This window comes from Porites lutea, chromosome 8 (genome assembly GCF_958299795.1).
Source record: "Porites lutea chromosome 8, jaPorLute2.1, whole genome shotgun sequence".
Classification (NCBI taxonomy): Eukaryota; Metazoa; Cnidaria; class Anthozoa; order Scleractinia; family Poritidae; genus Porites; species Porites lutea.
The window spans coordinates 3,776,032-3,793,414 of NC_133208.1; the positions used below are offsets into that span (position 1 = coordinate 3,776,032).

The 17,383-nt window shown below is 40.4% G+C and overlaps 1 protein-coding gene and 1 pseudogene across 1 annotated transcript; both read right to left on the reverse strand.

Annotated features, from left to right (window-relative positions):
- Positions 1-5,741: 5,741 nt before the first annotated feature.
- On the reverse strand, positions 5,742-8,073 carry LOC140945101 (uncharacterized). Its single transcript, XM_073394164.1, has 2 exons — positions 5,882-8,073; positions 5,742-5,801 (listed from the first exon to the last, which is right to left on the reverse strand). The coding sequence occupies exons 1-2, from the start codon at positions 7,922-7,924 to the stop codon at positions 5,742-5,744; spliced, it is 2,103 nt and encodes a 700-aa protein (XP_073250265.1). The 5' UTR covers positions 7,925-8,073.
- A 6,319-nt stretch (positions 8,074-14,392) lies between these two features.
- Positions 14,393-17,383, reverse strand: part of LOC140945103 (uncharacterized) — a 10,940-nt pseudogene continuing 7,949 nt past the window's right edge.

Genomic DNA, 17,383 nt, shown 5'->3' on the forward strand with positions numbered 1-17,383 from the left:
ATTTATGTGACAATTTTTGAAATAAACGGTAAAAAATCGGTAAATCTCAAAGCCTAACAGAAGGGCGGGAGACAGAGGCTCCTAAGACTTGCCCTCAGGCAACCAACATTTTAAATAAGGAGCCCGAACAGGCGCCTAAAATTTCTGATTATGATTATCTTATGGGATTGGGAATAACCTGTATGCCAACTTCCTGTGAATTTGGCCTAAAATGTAAGCAAAAATCATGGCTGTCTGTCTGTACATCTTCACAATGCTATAAAAATTAATACAGAGCTATTTCATCGATCATCGTTTATGCTCAAAACGTAACTTCATTGAGTTGGTAGTCTAGAAGCTTGGTTCCGAATATTCCCAATATACAACCGCTTTAGAAACGGCTTTGTGTGCAAAGGAGGACCAGGTACGTATTTAGGGTCTTTTGTCATATATTTTAACCTTACGTGATTTTTAAGACCGCCGTCATACGGACTTTATCTAAGGTTGTATTTTTCTCTCGATAATTGCCTACTGAATGTAATTACCAAAACGTTTTTGTTATTATGTACAAAATAAAGGGTTTTAAAGAGAAACTTGTGTGTGTTGTAGTGTCCCCATTTCTCATTTTTATGTTTGTTGATCAGTTGTTACTCGTGGGTGTGTTTTCTCGGCTGTACTATCTAACTTTTGCCAAAAAAACAAAATTGGTGGACTTCCATTATAAATCATTAAAATCATGAAAAATCAATAATAGCGATTTGACACAACAATTTAATTTATCGATTTTCACCGATTTTTATCAATTGACTGCTCCTGGAGTCAATACCCTTGGCGCATGCTTTCACGTGTTTTTCATTGTTTGTTTACACTCACGCTCATTTCAGCTTCGTGCTGATTAAAGGAATTATTACAGCTCAGTCGCATGACAGCCCAGTCACATTGGAGAGCTTGCTCGCAACCTAAGAAATCATAAAATGCGAAAATTGAACTTGATTGTATCACACACATAATTTATTTGTGACATGGTCCTCTACACTAACTGGATCAGCTAACAACAAGTTGAATCAATATACACGTATCCTCAAAGAACTAAATTACAACACAAGAAGAAAACTATGGACAATGAAAAACCAAAGAGAATTAGAAATGCCCATATAGCTTTTGTGCAGAAAACAATGGAAGGTGCAACGGGGATCTTAGTCAAGCCGATCACATGGAAGATTCATCAAAGGAAAAACTTATGGGATTGAAATTTACTGTGAATGAAAGCCTGGAAACTATCCAAAAACTGGATGAAACAATTCTGGAAAACACTAGGCCGAATCTGCAATAATGCAATTTAGCCTTTACGGTAGTTTATGAGTACAGTGATGTGGAAAGAGGCTAGGATGTCGCATTCTTGATCTCGTTGACACAGAAAAATTTTTCATCAGCGGCCTCCTCCTCCCCATGCATTATAGTCACTTCAGCGCATGAAACAAAGAAACTACATGTACGTGATTTGTATGACAATATTGAGATTTTTAGCATAGTAAGAATTAGTCTTCCTTTTAAAGATCAAGTGGCCGCTAATGCGGTTCGTAAGCAGTTACGCGATCTTAGCCATAAGATTGGCCCTACTTTGCAACCAGTTTTCGTGAGCAAGAAATTGGGGCAAGACCTCAGACCCAAAGAAATCAAGCCGTCAATTGTTAATAAGCAGTGTGTTGTTTACAATTTTTCATGTGATCTGTGCGATGCAGATTATGTCGGGTACACAGCCCGACACCTTCATCAACGCATTGCTGAGCACAAAAATTCGGCAATCGGTAGACATTTCTTAGAAGCTCACGGTAACAACAACCTTTTGAGAGAAAGCCAATTCACGGTTTTAAGAAAGTGCCAGAGCAAATTTGATTGTTTAGTATTCGAAATGCTCTTCATCAAGAAACTTAAGCCCAATTTAAATATTCAGATGGACTCCATACGTGCAAAACTCTTTGTTTAATATTTTCTCACGTTACAATTTTTAATCAGCTATTGTTGTTTTTTTTTTTAGTATTTATAGACCAAAAATCACTAACTTATTTTGACTTGATAATGACGTTCAGCTAACGTCGAAACGTCGTTGCTTTTTGGCAATTTTTTTAATCTTAAAATGATTTTCAGAAATGTTTTATCGCAATTTTTTATAGTGAAATATTGAGATTAACATTTAAAGTTTGAAGGCACTTGGCATTGAATCAGAGTCTTTTGGAAATTTATTAGTTCCAGTCCTAATGGAGGAAATATATTCCTTCTGAGTTGAGAATAATCATCAGTCCCATGCAAGTTTGGCAGCAAAGCAAATTGGATTTTGGATGTGAAATACACAAAAATCTGAGTTGGTGGCAAGAAAGAAGGTGCAATGTAGTGAAAACAAGTACAGGTGTAGTCTAACCAATTCTACTCCCAACAAACAGAAGAAAACAACCAGAATTTTACAACCTGGAGACCTGATGCCACTCCAGCAGAAGCAAAGAAACATTAAAACTCTGAGTTTGGACGTTTTCAAATTTGAGAGGTAGAGGTTAGATTAATACCTTTTGTTGAGCACAAAAAAGAAAATGAACAACTCCCCAGATGCAAGGACAACAGAGAAAGTTCACATCTTTAAAAAGAACTTTTTTCTAAAGAAATGGCTGACAAATTCAAAGGTACAGTACAGTCCAAAAACAATGCAGGTGCAAGAAGTTGGTGCATCGTAAGAACAAGCAAGCCACCGCAAGAAGTGAAAGTGTTGTACTTTTGAGGTTTGCACGCAAGAACTTTGAAGCCCAAGAAGTCAAAAATCGTTATCGCAAGAGGCTAGAATTACTGCAAGCCTCAAGAAGGCGTAAGAAGTTGTTTGTCAGTGTACACCTGGAAAAAGTTTGTGGTGTTTGTAGCCTTTTTTTTTAACATCATTTGTGAGTTGAATTTATTCAGCCCATCACTCCACAGGAGCAAAAGGTACCGGAAATCATGCAAGGACACACGCAAAAAGTTGCCTGAAAAAGCAAACACCTTTCTCTACTTTTTCTACAAAGTAAGCCACTTCCATCCTTCAGCATTTCCAAAGTTTTAGATTAAAAATGTCTGTTTTTTGTTAGTTAAACAAAACGATCTATAATTTCAAATTGGGGATTGTGTCGATCGTTTGGATCATTTCGTAGTACAATGCCATAGTCCTAAAAAGACAAACCGTAGAAAGTGTTGAATTCATTGCATAATGGATACCATGATTCCAATGAAAACAAGGCAACTATTTATTACTTGATAGTAGTTGAAAAAGTCTTGAGTGAAAAATTATTCCTTACTTTACTTTTTATGAGCGCTTAAAGTTGCCAAAGTTGCATGTGTGGTCTCAAATTACACAGCTCATTTGGGAAACAAACTACATTCATTCCCCTTTTCTAACTGAAGCGCTGCTTATTCTTAGTAAAACTGTACATATTTCCTCACTTAACTGGTTACTTTTGCACAAGTCAACTTTATATATACACTGTACTGTTTCAAAATTCACTGATCTTTATTTTACAAAACGAGCCGCAGTGCAGTACACATTTTAAAAAACTACGAACTGAATGAAGCTATTTTTAGCTGATCTCTTTTGCTTACACTTGTCGTGTCTTAATCGCGTATTGAAACCGATTCACACGGATTATCAAGCTGCACCAGAAACACTCCGAATCTAATCCGCCATGCTTTTAATAATCAATCCCATCAACCTTTGTACGGCTAGATACATCACGTAAGCTATACTGAAAGTACACTACATCCCTCCCTTTTTTTGCAACAACACATGGGAAACATAAACATACTTAACAGCTACAAGAACAAATCAGAGCAAACTTAGTAGTTGTCCCAAGTATAAACCTCGACTCCGCCAGGATGAACGCAGTTCACAGTTCAATAATAAAGAAAGCGAAGCAACTCAACACTATCCTAGCGAAACACGAACAGTTCTAATAAGTCAAGTCATATCAAAGTCTTTAAACTTCTCTGGCAACTTCTTAAGATGAACAGGTCTTGTAGGTGCAGCAATCTTTGCTTTTCCACAATCCGTCTCAAGGTCTGTATGGTCTGGTCCTGCGTCAACAGCATTCTCTACAGCAGGAGGATCAGCAGCTTCAGCCTCATACTTTTTAAGGTGGGCTTTATTTCTTTCATACTGAACACCTTCGGGAGACTTGATAACAATGCTGCTGCCATTTCTGCTTACAACGTCATACAGTTCTGGTGCAAATGGTGTCGACAACTTGTTTTGCCGCTCTTGCTTTAATAGGACTCTGTCACCTGGAACTAGATCTGAATATTCTGCATGCCTCTATAACTTAGCCTTTGCTTTCATTTCGCTGTCTCTGTCTCGCACTTCACTTGCTACATTATCTTCGCGGAATTCAGGTAACTTGGTCCGGATTTTCCTTCCAAACAGGAGTTCAGCTGGACTCACTCCGGTGGTGGTGTGAGGAGTCGATCTGTATGCAATCAGGTATTTGCGAACTTCTTCCTTCCACTGTTTGCCCTCAGCTTGTGCAATCCGCATTCTTTTCAAAAGAGATCGGTTCTGCCTTTCCACTTCTCCGTTCGCTTGGGGCCATAATGGTGTGGTCTTCCTGTGTTCAATACCACAGTCTTCCAAATACTTTTCAAACTCATTTGAAACAAACTGCGGACCATTATCACTGGTTACTGATAGTGGTAAACCATGAATCATGAAGATCCTCTCCAGACTCTCAATGATCTTCTCAGATGTCGTGGTGCGCATAATCTCAATTTCATAATATCTGCTGAAGTAATCAACCACGACCAACACGGAGTCACCTGACGGTAAAGGACCTAGCAAGTCCAGGGCCAAGTCTTGCCAAGGACCTTGTGGCAAGGGGGTCGACTTGATTGGTTCAGGGTGGGCAGGACTGCTTACTAGCTGGCAACCAAAACACGTTTTGCAAAATTTTTCTGCCTCTTTGTCAATTCCAGGCCACCATACTTTTGATCGCAACCTCTGCTTCATACTAACAATACCAGGATGCCCTTCGTGTGCTAACGTAAGGACTCGGGATCTCAACTTGCTGGGTATTACAATTCTGGTACCACGGAGGATTAGCTTGCCAATCACACACAGTTCACTGGCTACAGGTATGTACTGCTTGAGCTGGTCGTTCCTCCAGGTTCCCCTCATTATACAGTTACGCAATTCACAGAATTCTTCATCTTCTGCTGATGCTTCTTCAATCTCGCGTGTGGTCATTGCCCGTGGAGTGGAAGTTACTGCTACAAATCGGACAAATACATCTGATACTTTGTGCGCTACCGTTGAATCAGCTTGGTTCTCTTCTTGTAGTAAGCGTGATAGCGAATCTGCAATGTTCTTCTCTCCTGGCAGGTATTTTACTTTGAAACTGTATGGTTGTAACCTCAGAACCCATCGCTCAATTCTGGCGCAGGGCTTTGATTTGTTGGAGTATATTGTCTCCAATGGCTTGTGATCTGTGTACAGTTCGAATTCAATGCCGTACAGGTACACATGGAAACGCTCGCATGCCCAAACAACTGCCAACGCCTCTTTCTCAGTCTGAGAATACCGTTTTTCCACATCACTCAAACTTTTGCTGGCATAGCTGATAACTCTCTTTCTTCCTTGTTGTTCTTGAACAAGTACCGCGCCAAGACCGACTGGGCTTGCATCTGCTATAATTAGTGTCCTGGCGTCTTTGTTAAAATACCCAAGGGTTTCAGCACTTGCTAATCTGCTCTTCAGCTCATTGAAAGCTTTTCTCTGCTCGCCTCCAAACTTGAAACAGACACCTTTCTTTGTCAGTCTACGCAAAGGTTCAGTTACTGTGGCAAAATCTGGGATGAACCGTGCATTGTAGTTAGCAAGTCCCAGGAAACTCCTAACTTCTGACACATTCTGCGGCTCTCTCGCCTCGACAATAGCTTTCACTTTTTCTTCAGTTGGACCGATGCCCTTGGTTGTTAGCATGAGTCCCATAAACACTAGCTTGGTCATGTGAAACTTGCACTTCTCTGCATTTAAAGTTAAGTTCTTCTCTTTCAGTTTCTCCAAGACTCGCTTTAATCTCTCGTCATGCTCCTTGGTAGTTGTCCCATGTACAATTATGTCATCAGAGATGTTAGCAACTCCCTCACAGTCACTAAGTGCTAGCTGAATAACATGCTGATATACTTCTGGGGCTGAACTTATTCCAAACATTAGGCGCTTATATTGAAACAATCCACAGTGAGTGATAAAAGTAGTAATGCTACGGGAATCTGGATGGAGTTCCAACTGATGATATCCCCACTTCAAATCAAGCTTACTAAACACTGTGCTTTGTTTCAGGCTTTGGAGTACTTCATCGACAGTAGGTATGGGGTAGCGTTCTCTGATTATGGCTTCATTGGCCTTACGCATGTCCACGCATAGCCGAATTTCATCATTCTGTTTCGGTACCACCACTACTGGACTAACCCATGGTGTTGGGCCCTCTACTGGCTCGATAATATCCATATTTACAAGTTCCTCAACCTTCTTCTTCACCTTGTCACGGAGACTGAATGGAGTACGTCTGACTGGCTGGGCTACTGGGGGTACATCAGGATTAACATGTAACTTGACCTGATAGTCTTTCAACTTGCCTACACCATCAAATACTCCTTTGTAATCAGACATGATCACTTCTTTGGATTGCACTGTATAAACTGGCAACGCGGTTTCAACACACAATTTCAACACACCTAGTTGCAACGCGGTTTCTCTTCCAAGTAGTGCTTCTCCTTCACCATCGATGACAACAAATTCAGCTTGAACCTCGCTCTCAGCTACTTTCGTCAACGCTGAAAATGTCCCCAAAACTTTCAATGGCTCCTTGCTTCCATACGCGTAAAGCTTCTTGTCACATTTCTTGGATACACAGACAATCTTCTGCTGCTTTAGGTCATTCCATAGACCTTTGTCTACAATGTTAGTGCTCGCCCCTGAATCAATCACCATTTTCACAACACAACCACCCACAATTACCTGAACTTTTTCCGGCTGTGACATTGATTTTACAGTGAACGCATACTCATCTTCCTCGTCGTCATTTTCTCCCTGCATATATCTCACTTTCCTCTTCTCTTTTGGCTTCTTATCGCCTCTACGTTTACTCTCCTTGCTTCTGCATTGCGAAGAAAAATGATCAGCACCACCACATGACCTGCAGGTTTTTCCTTTCGCGGGGCATTCAGGGTCTCGTCCAAAATGTCCTGTGTTGCCGCATCGATAACATGTTTTGTTTCCAGGCTCACCCGATGTCTTCTTCCCTTTATGATAATGCTTGTTTTCGCTTGAGTCACGAACTTGATTCACAGTAACGCCTCTACTCTTCATACTCTCCAGCTGAGCTTGCACAGCCTCAAAGGATGCAGCAGTTTTAAGTAGAACTTCTAGGGTTAAAGTGTCACCTTTCTCAAGCAATTTCCGCCTTAAATCATGGGACGTACACCGCTGAACAACTTGATCTCGAATTTGATTATCCGCCTGATCACCGTAATCACAATCTTTCACAACTTGTCTTAACCTTGTCACGAACTGAGCCACCGTTTCACCCTCACGCTGTTCCATACTTCGGAAAAGATGATTTTGGTATGTCGAATTTACCTTTGGAATGAAATATGCGTTTAACGCATTCACAGCTTTCTCATACTCGGCCGCTGAGCCCGTATCAGCCAATGTTTCGAAGATTTCTTGCACTTGTTCCCCAGCACAATGCAAAAGTAGAGCCCTTCTTTGCACTTTATTGTCGGCTTTGTCTGCTTGGATGATGAGGCCCTTGCTGTCGGCATATAACGAAAAACCTTTAAGCCATCGTTGCCATCGCCTACCAATGCTCGACGGTTCGCCGTTCGGATCGAAGGGTTTTACACTTGTTAGTAGATCATCCACTTTGATAGAGGCCATAATTCAACTTTTTTGACCTAAAAGACTATCCTCGTCGCCAGATGTCGTGTCTTAATCGCGTATTGAAACCGATTCACACGGATTATCAAGCTGCACCAGAAACACTCCGAATCTAATCCGCCATGCTTTTAATAATCAATCCCATCAACCTTTGTACGGCTAGATACATCACGTAAGCTATACTGAAAGTACACTACAACACTTGTTACTACCTTTTTACGCAGTCATAATTTGTAAACAAGCAAGAACAAAACAGTTTTAGGGCTTTGAATGTACAAAACTATGCGCCTAATTATAGATTATTGATGAATCGCTGGCAAATACAGAAAGCAACACAGCTATTTTGATCGGCATTTTATTATTAGCGGCTGCTGGAGGTAGATCAGGCGGCTATGACAACATAAATAACTAAAGATATGAATGGTAGGATTTCCGTCTAACCCGATATTTACAGTACATTCGAGCTCATTATAAATGCAGTTTTCATACAGTGTACATATATAGAATCGAAACATGTAAACATGATGAATGTATCGGGATTGTAAAGAAATCTTACCAGAGATTTTCTTTCTAAACAAAGCAACGAATTTTTCTGAACAGTTGTTTAAGCTTACCTGTATGCATCGTTGTAATAGCCAAGCAACGTAATGGTACGGTCGTACACAGCGAAACAAGTGGTCAACATTCCAGCGACTTGCAGTTACGCCGGCAGATAAGTTGGTCCAAAAATGACACAGAACGAGGAACGAAACATTTCCAAAGGTAGTAATCATAAGAAAGTCCATTTTTTGCGAGATCTTGACCAATAAATGTAGCATTTTCCACTTTAGCAGTCGACGATCAAAGCTTCCATACTGTCATCGTTGGGTTCTCGTTCCCAGGATCCTCGCGGCACTAGATTTCCCGCGAATCGCGCGATTTTCAGGAAAAATCACGCAATTTTCGTTTTTCGCGAAATTAAGTGAGAATATTAGTTATCCACAGTCTTTGGAACCACGAACGCGCTTACATTGGAGGGGGGGATGTACATCAGACACCTCTAGGAACAAAGTTTTCCATTGTAGCCACATTTCGTTAGGGTTACGTACTACCTTGAGATCATGCCATGGTTGACCTAAAATGTCAGAGCGAAAGCTATTATGATTGAAATCACGCGTAACTATTGTCTATATGTCATAGTGCTACAGTAGTTCCCTTGATAACAGAGGGTGCAAAATCTTGCAGTAAGGGACGGACCATTAGAAAATTTATGGGGGGGGGGGGGGGGTGGGTGAACTACAAAAAGAATATTCGCGCAAGGGAAAGTTAAATGAAAAAAATTCATGTACGCCAATTAACCCCCAAAAATATTCATGCTAGGGCCTATGGCTATAACACGAAAATAACTGAAAACGCGGCGAACATAAAAATACTATAAAGGTAACGGAAACACTCCTGGGCCCGGTTGCATAAAACGTCCGTACCAACTACGGGTACACGTACGTGCACTCGTAACTTAAGTCAGTTGCATGAAATCACTTAAGTGGTCCACTTATTTCAGTAGAGGTACATGTATACGCTTGGCGTGGTGTACGATGAGCCCCCCACCTTCCCCGCCAGCCCCAATTACGTTTGAAAATGCTCCGTTGCCTCTAAACTGGGTCCTAAGAATCATTTGTATTCGTACAGGAAAAACGTAAGAGGTCTGATGATTCAGTCGAGAACTGCCGATTCTGTGCGGCGGGGCCCTGGTGTCTTCCTCTTCAGGAGCACTCAGTGAATACTGTTTTTGCAATGCAATTTTTTTAATAGTCAAAGATTTCCCGTCGTAAAAATTGTTCCTCGTAAAATTTCGCTATCGCCCGTCCACACAAAAACGCTAAAACAATGGAAATACGATAGCATACCATGCAGGGAATGCGCTGTATGATGCATGACATCATCGTATTCAAAAACCTATTTTTTCGTCCGTTCTCATTCTGGAGACCATTTCCATGAACGTACCTGTGTTTTTGGTATCCGAAACACCGTTTACGAGTGAACGGAAGGCTTAAACGAGGGAAGGGAGGAAATCGCCGTTTTCAAAAATATCACTCCTTAACTTTTTGTTTGTTAGTTGCTTGTTTTTTCTCAGAGGAACATAGTAAGCCTGGTCGTTGGCTGTATAGTCTTCCAAGATTCTGCAAACAGTGCACAGCAGAGTCCCTTTGAACTCTATACTTAGGCCATCATCGATGTTGCCTCAATGTTCTGTTTCAAAGGGAGGCTAGGTGCGAAGTGATTATCCACTTTTGAGGGGGGGAGGCTTATTTAATTTAGCGAAATGCATCAACGGGAGCAAGGCTTCTCGAGGACAGACTTGTGGTTCCTGGGCGTTATACTTCTTTTTTCTAACAATAAGAAAATGGTGACAATTCTCCACAGAGAACTAGAGCATAAAGTTGAAAAATAAAGTTAAGCACATGAAGTTGGAGGTCATGTGTCCGAAGACCAAACACAATATGAATTTCCAGCCTCAACAAACCATAACTGATCAGTTCATGTTGATTGATTGTGAAGAATAAGGATGATGGTGGGTGGACGGGGGAAAGGAGGGGGGGGCTTAATAGAGAGGGAGGCTTATTTTAATTCCCTCCTCTGAAAAGTGGGGGGGGGCTTATTTTAGAGGGGGAATCTTAATAGAGGATTTTAGGTATGTGTGTTTTAAAAATCATCCTTCTTACCTTCCTATGCTACTAGATAAACAACAACAATAACAAAAAATTTAAAAAGCAGGAGCCCATGCCAGGCCCAAGACGAAAACTAATACAAGCTTAACTGATTATTAATTGTAAGGAAACTGCATATGAGGCCATTTTGATTGAAAGTACAAATAATCAGATAAACAGGTAAACAAACAAAGAAAAAATAGAAAATGATCCAGTAATTTTAAGCTACATGCAGCATTAAAGTTGATAAGGCAATAGAAAAATATCTTAATACGGCTGTTAATACGGACACTGAGAGACCATAGGAAGTCTTGGTATTAAAGGAGTGTCCGTATAAAGCAGGTTGACTTTAGACAAAATTTAAGGGCTTTCTTTTCCCAGGGACAAAGCAGACTGTTCCTGTCTGATGTATGATGAGGCATCCGTAAGCAGGTGTTGGTTAAGTGGAATTTGACGGTTCCTAGTTAAATAAATTTGTTAAGCTAAATTTATTTGTGTGCTTTTGTTGATTTTTATTATATCTTTAAAAGCATTTTTGCCATATGTTTCATTCCAAGTTACCAGTCATTTCTTTCTTAAGTGTGCCATGTTTTTGGCCAACATTTAGCCATGAACTGTCTGAAACTCTGAAATGAAAAAAAAAGAAACATGGAAATGCAAATGGAAATTAGGGTGTAAATCACTCATGATCAGTTCCTGTAAAAAATTTTAAGAATGCAAAACAGTCGTTTTTTTCTGATAATTGGTTTTGCAAAGGCGCGAAGTGGTGAGAGAAAAAACCCATTGTATTTAAATATTCGGGCTGTTTTGCAGCCTACTTTGGCTAAGGGCCTGTTGACATAAAGTTGGGGGACCCCAGGTAGGTAAGGTAACATGTGGCGGGTTACCCCACCTAACATGTAAATGTGATCATATTAAAATGAAAGATTACAGTTGACTCTTACAGTTGATTCGATAACTCGAATCTTCAAGGGAAATCGAAAAAGGTTCGAGTTATAGGGAGTTCGAAAAAAATAGCCGGAAGTAAGGAAAAAAACAGTTTTTACTGTATGGTGAACATTTTAATCACATTTAATTGTAGAAATATCAAGTGAAAATTAAAAGATACCTCTAGATTATAAATCAGAACGTAACATAACAAAACCTTGCTTAAATAGAACATGCTTTTTACTGTTTTCAGAAGTAAAGCTTTTTCACGTTAGATTTGTGACAAACAACATCAGCCTCCAATCAAGTAAATTAAAAATTAAATGCCACAACACGTCAATGGGAAGTTCACAATTCGATGTTTGGGACGCCAGTAGACTTTTTTCCCTGACTTTTAAGGGCTAAAAACATGGTTCGAGTTATCGAGGGTAAAATTCTATAGAAATTATCTGAGGGGAAACAAAAACTACCGGTACTTCGAGTTAGCAGGAGGTTCGAGTTATCGAGGGTTCAAGTTACCCAGGGTAAAATTACAGTAAATGTATGACGGAAATCCAGAGGAAATCGAGGGTTATCGAGGGTAAAATTGTATAGCAATTATCTGAGGGGAAACAAAAACTACCGGTACTTCAAGTTAGCGCGAGGTTCAAGTTAGCGAGGGTTCGAGTTATCGGGAGTCAACTGTATATGGACAGGCAGGTTACCCCACCTAAGCGGGTTACCTCACCTACCCAGGGGCCCCCACCTCCATGTAAACAGGCCTTTAGACATGTTTTCATCTTGTTTGTTTTAACCTTTTTCATCAAAGTTGTGAATTTTTTTCATACAAGGCAATAACCAATCAAAATTCAAGATATATTTAAAAAATGGCAACACATCGCGAAATTTAGTTAAACAAATTTATATTACGGTGGCTCTGTGACTCACTGCAATATATGGGCTATATAAGTATGTGCCGCTGTGAAGGGTATGGTTTTCAAGCAGTTTACTCTGTATATACAGCGGAAAGCTCTCAAAATAATATTAATTTTGGCCGGGTAGACTATATGGAAGCCTTGGTCTTGGCCCGCCTGGAGTCTCTTAGTGATAGGAGAGTAGGAGCTTGTAAGCGGTTTATGGCTACTGCACGCCAAATGTCCCCTCAAGAACCGTCATCCCCTTTCCTACCGCTATTGAATCTCATTACAGTATAAGGGTCCAACTTCCAAGACGTCAACATGGTCATACCAGAAGAATTAATGACTTTGTAACTTACAAATTTCAGTGAATGTATGTAAATGGTTAATTGTATAATTATGACAATGACCTTCCCCAACAATTCAGTTATTACTGCAAGTGGGTGTTCACAGAATATCTATGTATCTATAAATCAGAGTGTTTGGGTCTAGAATAGGGTATCAATTTTGAGGAAACTGATCAGTTGGTTGAAGATTTTATCTAGACTAGGGATTGTGGTATAAGGTTTTGTTTTGTTTTGGCTAGACTGTGCTAGTGACCTCAATAGTTTCTGGAAAACAGCTACTCTAGGATAGGGGGGATTTGGGGAGTTTACTCTAGTATAGGGAAGCAAAATTCAGCTGAACAAGCGCTGGTATAAGTTAAGGGTTCCAGTGTCCCAGCCGCACATCCCCACCCAGAAATTCCTAAAGTACCCTCCCCCCCCCCCCCCCCCCAGATTGGAGTCGAAATTACAAGTCGGATTCAGGAGTGCAGGTTCCACAGGAAAAAATAACAGATTCGCATTTTTGGATATTTTAGGGTATTTAAAGAATACCCTTAAAAATCCCAAGACAAGTCCTAAACAGGGAATTTCCAACCAAGTTCCCTGATTGGGACTTGTCTCACTCCTCCAAATTTGGGATTTTTGTGGGAATTCATTAAATATCATAAAATATCCAAAAATGGGAATCCGTTATCTTTTCCTGTGAATTCAGCTGGCAATCTGGTCGTTGGAGGTAAAGAATCAAATGCTACACCTTTGCAGCATTATTTATCAACAGAGCAATGACCTGTGACGTGTGTTCTGTACCTGCAAATTTCATGTTTCACTTTAGTTTGTACCTACTACCAGATCTCCTGTACTTACTTGATGATTTAAGCCATAAACTTAATCAATTCCCATTATCAATAAAACTTGCTCATAAGACCATCATTTCCAGCAAAACAGCCTTGAATTTAAGCTTATTAAAGTTAAGCTATTAAATTCACATACCTCACAGGACCTGTGCCAGATTTTTCCCGACTTCTGCCACGCCACGTGCGAGAATTTTCAGGTTTTAAATAAAGCCAAGTGTTGACGAGTAAGTAAAAGAACTGCTGAAGCTCAAATCCTAAATCCAGAAGTCTAGATCAGTTACTTTGGATCCAATTTACTTCCAACGGTGGTCAACAAACCGTCGCCATATTGCTTTTTCTTTTGGAACCCAGTCTCTCGGTTGGCGTCACGCGCGCGAGCTTTTGCAGTACTCGTTTCGCGTTTCTCGAGTACTCGTAAATAGACATTCATGCCTATTACTCATTGTAATACTTGTTCATGAACTTTCGCAATTTATGAGTGAGATAATTAGTAGATGTTACTTCTAACAGTGACGAGTATTTCAACTGAGTAATGAAACCAGCACATGAGGAATGTGAGTGTGAGTGAACCCATATTCTCCGGCGCCTTAGCTAAAGAATTAATTAAGCGATTTTTGATACAAGCACCAAACTTTGTAGCAATATTGCAATTCCAAGGCTGATCATTTCTTGATATAGTGCAAAGTTAAATTTTCTAATTCCAGTCTGCTAGTGAGACAGGAACGCGTGAAGAACCCCTAAGAACCAGGTCTGCGTGGGAGGTTATGTCTTCCGTGCAGAAGTAAATGGGTAGGAGCGAGGACTAGAACCCACTGAAACGGAAGTAAATATTTGTATAATGCCTTAGAAAGCTGTAAATCGGGCGCTTCGCAGTTGCAGTAGTGACCATTTACAAACAATGATGTAAATTAACTGATTTATTGTAATTGTGTTTCATTTCAATTATGGTATTTGTGACTTGTAATAACGTTTAATGAAAATAGTATCCACACAGGCATCCCAGCTTTATGTCTGACAAATTCTTCTGTCCTGAAGATCATAAATCTACCTACAAAAAATAAGAATATTTTCTTATTGTGAAATTAACATACTACACATCGTACTTGTAATAAACAAAGGCCAGATTTTGCGGGAAAGATCGATTCAGACGCTCTTGCTTCAAAAAAAATCGGCGTTGCAAATCGTCCCGTGTAACATGACTATAAGACTCATTGACATGAATTCATGTAAAAATGATTCGATCCAGAATCTCTAGTCTATTAGCTCTAAGAAAAGTAGACAAGATATCAATGGCACTGATAGAGCTCGGAAAATCTTTGCTCGTGGAATTCGAAATCCTAGGCTCTGGAATCCAGAATACAGCTCAAGGATTCCGGAATGCAGCTAACGATTGGAATCGAGGATACAAGTTCCATAGACAAAGAATGCGGAATCTATCGCCAGGGAATCAAGACTCCAAACTATCCAGGATTCCTTTACCTGACCCTCGGACAACGTGACCCGAAAGGCCGCTTGCGGATTAATGACACTAGGAACAAGGCATACAATGGAGGACAATAGAACTTGGGACTGTGTGAAAAAGCCCGTCGAAGCAATTGTTACGTTGGACCCTGCTCCTAAGGACAATTTGTTGTTCGGCTTCGGGATCATCCCGTCGTCTGCCCACTTTCCCTAGCAATGTTGTGGCCAAAAAAAGCACTCATTTTCACCCATTTTGCTCCAAATCCAACTTTGTTTGGGGTGGGAGGGGAGGGGTCGCTAGTTTTAGTAATTTCACTGGAAAGGTCTCAACACTTTTGACCTCAGGTGAAACCATATTTCATAAATTTAACAAACTGTTGCCACGCCTCTGCTACTAGTGTCTAAACAATTTTACACACCTCTGCAAACGCGACAGCTTCTTTGGCAGTTTTTAGTCATCCAAGCCTTGTTCTTCGTGCAATCTCCTTTTGCGGCCCAGATATGGCAGGTATGGTAGCCATCTTGGCAACCTGCAAAAGAACAGAAAATAGTCATAGCCACTCATTCGGGGACAATACAAGATTCATTTTTGTATATATGTTTTTCTAAGGGCCTGTTTACATCGAGGTGGGGTACCCCAGGTAGGTGGGGTAACCGCCTGTCCATATAATCTCCCATATGGTCACCCCACTTATCATGAAAACGTGCTTAAATTAAAAGGAGAGATTATATGGATAGGCGGGTTGCCCTACCTAAGCGGGTTACCTCACCTACTTCGGGTCCCTCACCTCCATGTAACAGGCCCCTACGATGACTTCATATAATTAATCGATAAAAGCAAATATTTTTGGTTAGCTTCGGTGGTTGTAGTTTTAGGTTATGTTCAGACTATACCGAGTAGCTTTTCGTGCCGCGAAAAATATGCAAAAAAAAATTAGACTCGGTGTTCTAGAGACTAAGCTAATTTTGATTTGGAAAGGAAGGGATATTGAGAATGAGAGCTCGTCACCACATAGGGTTTTTTCCCAATGATAAGTCCCTCTAAAACTGCTGGCTTTTTTCATAACCAAAGGGATATTCAAATCTAAAAGCGTTAAATCCGATTATTCCTCGAGCATGTCTAAATTAAGCACGTTATGGTCAATTGTCTCCTCATTTTGGCTTATTATAATCAGATCTCGATCGATTATCCACAGCTACGGAGATCGGAGGATCTATGTTCCCAATTCGCTTATCAACTTACCTTGTAACTTAAACATGTCGAAGGCTCTATGGTCTCCATTCCCTTATCTACTTACCCTGTAACGTAAACCCGTCGGAGGATCTATGTTCCCCATTCTCTCATCTACTTACCCTGTAACGTAAACCCGTCGGAGGATCTATGTTCCCCATTCCCTCATCAACTTACCCTGTAACGTAAACCCGTCGGAGGATCTATGCTCCCATTCCCTTATCTACTTACCCTGTAACGTAAACCCGTCGGAGGATCTATGTTCCCTATTCCCTTATCTACTTACCCTGTAACGTAAACCTGTCGGAGGATCTATGTTCCATATCCCCTTTTTCCAATCTTTGCCTTGATCTCCCTGCTTGTAAAAAATGTACCAAATCCTTCCGTCACATAACGTCAATTTGACGGCCAGACTTCCCATGTTTTTGCCATACATCGTGTAGTAAAACTTCAAGCACTGTCCGCCAGGCAGCCCCGACCGCCACGGACTCACTAACTCAACTCTGTTGCCTGGTCTTGTTCCTGAAGACTCCACGTACGTAAAGGTAATATCCTGTTTGGATCGATGTAATTTTACAACTGGGAAACTTCCCACCGACCCCTCCCCTAAACTAACGTTAACGGCAATTATTTAGCCAGGAAATATCTTGGATAAGGGGATGAGAGGGTGAGCAGATTCGCAAATCTTAGAGAGCGATTTTACTTGACCCGTGAAACAGTTAATAATAACAAGTAAAGCAAAATAACTACAAATAAACAAAAGAAGACACTAGGATTAGTGCATAATAGTACGTGGCATTCTACTACCTAGTTCACGGCTTAAGTAGAATCACTGTAATGATCTAGTTCTCCTGCATGTTTATATATCTCAATCATAAGGTCTCGTTTAATTGGATCCAATAATATTGTAAAGCAAATTCATTCAAATATTTTGGGAAAACAAAGTGGAAAAAATAGTAGTAGTGGTAGTTGTAGTTGTAGTAGTGGTAGTGGTAAAGTCGTAGTAGTAGGTCCTAGTAGTAGTAGTAGTAGTAGTAGTAGTAGTAGTAGTAGTAGTAGTAGTAGTAGTAGTAGTAG

Excerpts from the sequence above, each read along its gene's own strand:
- LOC140945101 (XM_073394164.1), bottom strand. The coding sequence starts at position 7,924 with ATGGCCTCTATCAAAGTGGATGATCTACTAACAAGTGTAAAACCCTTC. Across the intron at positions 5,802-5,881 it reads AGCCGCAGAATGTGTCAGAA|ACTGACAAAGAAAGGTGTCT; the intron begins GTTAGGAGTTTC and ends ACCTTTGCGTAG.